The following is a 5,000-nucleotide window of genomic DNA, read 5'->3' as shown; positions in this document are numbered from 1 at the left end:
GGGAAAAAACAGATCAGCACAAAATGAAAATTGTCATAGCAAAAGGTCATGACAGGCTTGTAATAAGTCCATACTCCGTTCTTCGTTGACAGTATAAAAAAGGTCTCATCATTTAAACTGAGGAACACAGGTGTTTTGTCACCACAATACCCCCAGAGTCGTTGTAAATGATGTGTGAAATCTCAGAGTTAGGCTATGGGGCACACAGGAAAGATCAGGCTGTGAGGGTATTGTGAACAATGAACAAGACTATGAGGGTATTGAGCAAACACAACTATTCTATGGGGGTATTGGGGTAACAGAGGAATCCCATTGGACCACTGGGGTTAAAATCCAAGCCAAGGGTTCACAAATGTTTTTGGTCCTCAAACCTTCCCTCCTCCCGTCCTCAACCCTACCTTCCTTCCCTTTCCCCAAATCTCCATTTTGTAAAGTGGCCTTGGTTTCCATGAAAGGCGCTTTAAAAAAATATGTTATAATAATAATAATATTTAATATTATTAATAATATAATTATTATTAGGGGCGGGTGAGAGAACTGACCTTCCACCATCAGCATGGGCTCCTTGCTCCCGCCGTGTGCTAGCATCTCTCTCCGGTAGCGCTCCCCCATCTCCCTACGCAGGGAGGGAAAGCAGGGGCTTACTATCAGTCATCACAACACCTGCACTCATATAACACACACGCACAAAGGCAGGCATATAAACACGCACGCACGCAGGCACACACACACGCACGCACGCAGGCACACACACACGCAGGCACATAAACACGCACACACGCTTAGTCTTGACAATCTGAGCCGGTCTGTGAGTATGATTCCAGATGTTCAAGTCCTATTTGGCTTTGGGACAGAATGTGAGTGAGTGCGAGTGAGAATCAAAACTGGACTGTCTGCAAACGCACACAAGCACGGACGCATGCACACACGCACGCACCGATGCACGCACGCGCAGTGTCCCCGGGGGAACATTATTGCTCCAATCACCTGCCCAATAATCCCTTTAATGCTTTACTACAGGATGGTTTTCAGATCAGTATTACATACTTAGGTTTCATTTATTCTTTCAAATATTTATTTCTTCCGTCTCACTTTCTGCCATCACTTTATAAATAAATAAATGAATAAATTAACAAATACATAAATAAATAAATTATTATTATTATTTATTATTTATTTTATCTTTTACTTTCTCTCTGCATTCTTTTTTTTTGCTTCTGCCAGTGCTTGACTTTTTTTTCAAACTTTCTTTCACGGTCCTTCTGTGTGCTTTTCCTATTTTCCTCCACACCAATCTATTTGTTTCCTCCTTCTCTTTTCTCTTCTCCTACAACATTACCACTGTAGTAGTAGTACCTACTCTCATCAATGTGCTGCACTACCAGTTCAGGAGAACCGATTATGTTTTAAAATCAGTAGTTCAAGAGCATTAGAAGTACTGTTATGGGTGCAATAACAACACCAGTAGTACGATGTCATATAGTTGCAAATAGGTAACATCATACTACTAGTGTTGTAAGTCCATCTGGAGCAGTACTACAATACCATGAAGTCTGTGGTGTGTTACCTGTTCAGAGGGTCCCTGAGGAAGCACTGCTTCCACACCATGGAGGCCACCGCCCGGGACATCAGGTAGGAGTAGTACTTGGCCCCGTAGCCAATCAGGTGGCTGAATCGCAGCTGCCAGGCCTGTCAATTACAAAAATGCAACCAATCAGAATTGAGGGAAAAACAGTTTTGGGAAAGCCTGCTGTGGTTAATAGACCTTGACCTGATATGGAAAATGGGGTCATCAAGGATTCAATCCACATCAATTTCACATTAAATTTCTTCAGCATTTCTTGCGCTAACTGGCAGTCAATAAGAAATGAACATTTAGAGAGAACGTTTAGAGAGAACAGATCATGTCCAGATGATACCACATTGGTAACTTTTGAGTCTGAATTTCACACACGAGAACAAATTGATTTCACACACAGAAACGGAATTGATTACAACGGAATGCTTTGGCTTCCAGAAGGTTCTGTGGAACTTTGTGTCTGAATTCCGGAATGAAAGGGACCTGTTAGGACTATGCAGAGAAGTAGAATGAAGGCTGCAGTGCACATATTTGTGGCCTGAAACGCTGAGTGTTGGGATGCTACAGCATGTCAAGACCTCTACAAATGATAACACATAAACAGGCATATCACGAGAAGAATGATAACAAAACGCACATGCACGCACGCACACACACACACACTGATAACACAAAACACACACACACACAGCCCTAGAAGAATGATAACGAACACACACACACACGCAAACACACAAAAAGAATGATAACAAAACACACACACAAACAGCCCTTGTAGAATGATCACGCACGCACGCACGCACACACGCACGCACGCACGCACGCACGCACGCACGCGCGCACGCACGCACACGCACACACACACACACACACACACACACACACACACACACACACACACACACACGCACACACACACACACACACACACACGTCCTGAAGGGGAGCAGATCCAGGTCCAGACTCAGAGGCCCAAAGATGGCTCACATTTGGAGCGAGTTGAAACGGGACGAGCAATGACTGCGCAAGCAGCTCGCGTGCTTCTCCTCGAGTCCAAATAAACACTCGAGACACACAGGAGACGACACAAACACACACACACACACGCACACGCACACAAACACACAAACGCGCGCGCACACACACACACACGCACACATGCACACACATGCGCAAACACACGCACACACCTACATACACACGCGCACACGCACACTTAAGGGTTTCAGATGGACGACAAGGCCATGTAGGGATAACTGCTGCATCTGCACCGTGTCCATGTGTGTGTGTGTGTGTGTGTGTGTGTGTGTGTGTGTGTGTGTGTGTGTGTGTGTGTGTGTGTATGCTTGTGTTTGTCCGTGTGTGTGTGTGTGTGTGTGTGTGTGTGTGTGTGTGTGTGTGTGTGTGTGTGTGTTTTTTATTGCTGCACAAGGACTTTATGCACCAGGTGGCTTTTGTATCATAACATTTAATTTACTTTTCGTGCATAAACACATTATTCGACCACCGACTTCATCATGCCATTACTCACTCGCATAAACACATTATTTGTAAAGTTCATAAAGGTTGGAGCAGGCTTCACCCACACAGATTTTTCTTCTTTTTTTTAGGGCGCTGACCAAATTATTATGAAACTGAAAAGTAAGGGAAGGTTGCATCATGCATTTGAAAGTCAGTATCCATGTATCCGTGACCACTCCTGCAACATTTTTAACAAAAGCTCTTCCATGTTACTATATGAGCTTTTTTTAACAATATGTTTTTACAGTTTTTCAACCTAAAATTGAGCAATGTAAAGGGACAAAATGTTAGGGTTGGGAGTGTCAACAGCAATATTCTTCAGTCCAATAGAGGTCCCAGCAAAAACAAGCATGGGAACCACTTGCATGGGCACAGAAGCCTTGGTGAAGACTGTAAACATCCCAGTTCTTTTTATTATTTCATGGCTGGATTACCTTTCGACTTCAAAAGTCTTCATCAGATTCTGATTCTGAGAAAACAAAACAGCAAAAGGAAGTTAAGCGTGCGGACTTCTCACTTCGAAAACTACAGTCAGCCTTTGTCCTGCACCCTTTAAACTACAGTGACCTTGGTGGACCCAATGTGGCCCGGTTCAGCAGTAGTCCTGACCTACGGTACAGCCAGAGATTCTTTAAGTATATAGAGATATGCCAACATAATAGATTGCTATGGGCACCTAACATGACCAGGGTCCAGTCTGCCTAAAGGGGCGTTTCATAATACTCCTAGCATTGAATAGAACAGTCCTTAGGTCTGCCTAGGTCTGCCTAAAGGGGGATTTCCCCCCCTCCCCCTTGCAATAATAGAACCCGGAAACAATGGGCCAATGGAACCTCTCTCTCTCTACTCTCTCTGGTACAGTTACTCTGAGAACTCTGGGGCTTGGAGTGGGGATCAAGTGCCATGGCTAGGCTTTGTTGCCCTGGGTTACAGACAGGACACCAAGACACTAGAGCCCCACCTGGGACAGAAGGGAGGCAGGAAGGGGTGGTGTATGTGTGTGTGTGTGTGTGTGTCTGTGTGTGTGTGTGTGTGTGTGTGTGTCTGTCTGTGTGTCTGTCTGTCTGTGTGTCTCTGTGTGTGTATATGTGTGTGTCTGTGTGTGTGTGTGTGTGTGTCTGTGTGTGTGTGTCTGTGTGTGTGTGTCTGTGTGTGTGTGTCTGTCTGTGTGTGTGTGTCTGTCTGTGTGTGTGTGTGTCTGTCTGTCTGTGTGTGTCTGTGTGTGTGTGTGTCTGTGTGTGTGTGTCTGTCTGTGTGTGTGTGTGTCTGTCTGTGTGTGTGTGTCTGTCTGTCTGTCTGTCTGTGTGTATGTCTGTGTGTGTCTGTCTGTCTGTGTGTATGTCTGTGTGTGTCTGTCTGTCTGTGTGTATGTCTGTGTCTGTCTGTCTGTCTGTCTGTGTGTATGTCTGTGTGTATGTCTGTGTGTGTCTGTGTGTGTGTCTGTGTGTGTGTCTGTGTGTGTGTGTCTGTGTGTGTGTGTCTGTGTGTGTGTCTGTGTGTGTGTCTGTCTGTCTGTGTGTCTGTCTGTGTGTGTGTCTGTGTGTGTGTGTGTCTGTGTGTGTGTGTGTCTGTGTGTGTGTCTGTGTGTGTGTGTCTGTGTGTGTGTCTGTGTGTGTGTCTGTGTGTGTGTGTCTGTGTGTGTCTGTGTGTGTCTGTGTGTGTCTGTGTGTGTCTGTGTGTGTCTGTGTGTGTCTGTGTGTGTGTGTGTGTGTGTGTGTGTGTGTGTGTGTGTGTGTCTGTGTGTGTGTGTGTCTGTGTGTGTGTGTCTGGGTGTGTGTCTGTGTGTGTGTCTGTGTGTGTGTGTGTGTGTGTGTGTGTGTGTGTGTGTGTGTGTGTGTGTCTGTGTGTGTGTCTGTCTGTGTGTGTCTGTGTGTGTGTGTGTCTGTGTGTGTGTGTGTGT

General features: G+C 45.4%; 1 protein-coding gene across 1 annotated transcript in view; it reads right to left on the bottom strand.

Annotated features, from left to right (window-relative positions):
- Positions 1-5,000, bottom strand: part of LOC134454284 (mitochondrial intermediate peptidase-like) — a 78,469-nt gene that overhangs the window by 21,752 nt on the left and 51,717 nt on the right. Inside the window, exons 17-18 of the mRNA XM_063205206.1 lie at positions 1,568-1,689; positions 543-616 (exon numbers count right to left, since the gene is read on the bottom strand). Coding sequence (XP_063061276.1) covers positions 543-616; positions 1,568-1,689 — 196 coding nt within the window. The remainder of the gene's footprint in view (positions 1-542; positions 617-1,567; positions 1,690-5,000) is intronic.

This window comes from Engraulis encrasicolus, chromosome 8 (assembly GCF_034702125.1).
Source record: "Engraulis encrasicolus isolate BLACKSEA-1 chromosome 8, IST_EnEncr_1.0, whole genome shotgun sequence".
In the NCBI taxonomy this organism is placed as follows: domain Eukaryota; kingdom Metazoa; phylum Chordata; class Actinopteri; order Clupeiformes; family Engraulidae; genus Engraulis; species Engraulis encrasicolus.
The sequence above is the reverse complement of the archived record's forward strand: the minus strand, read 5'-3'. Positions and strand labels throughout refer to the sequence as shown.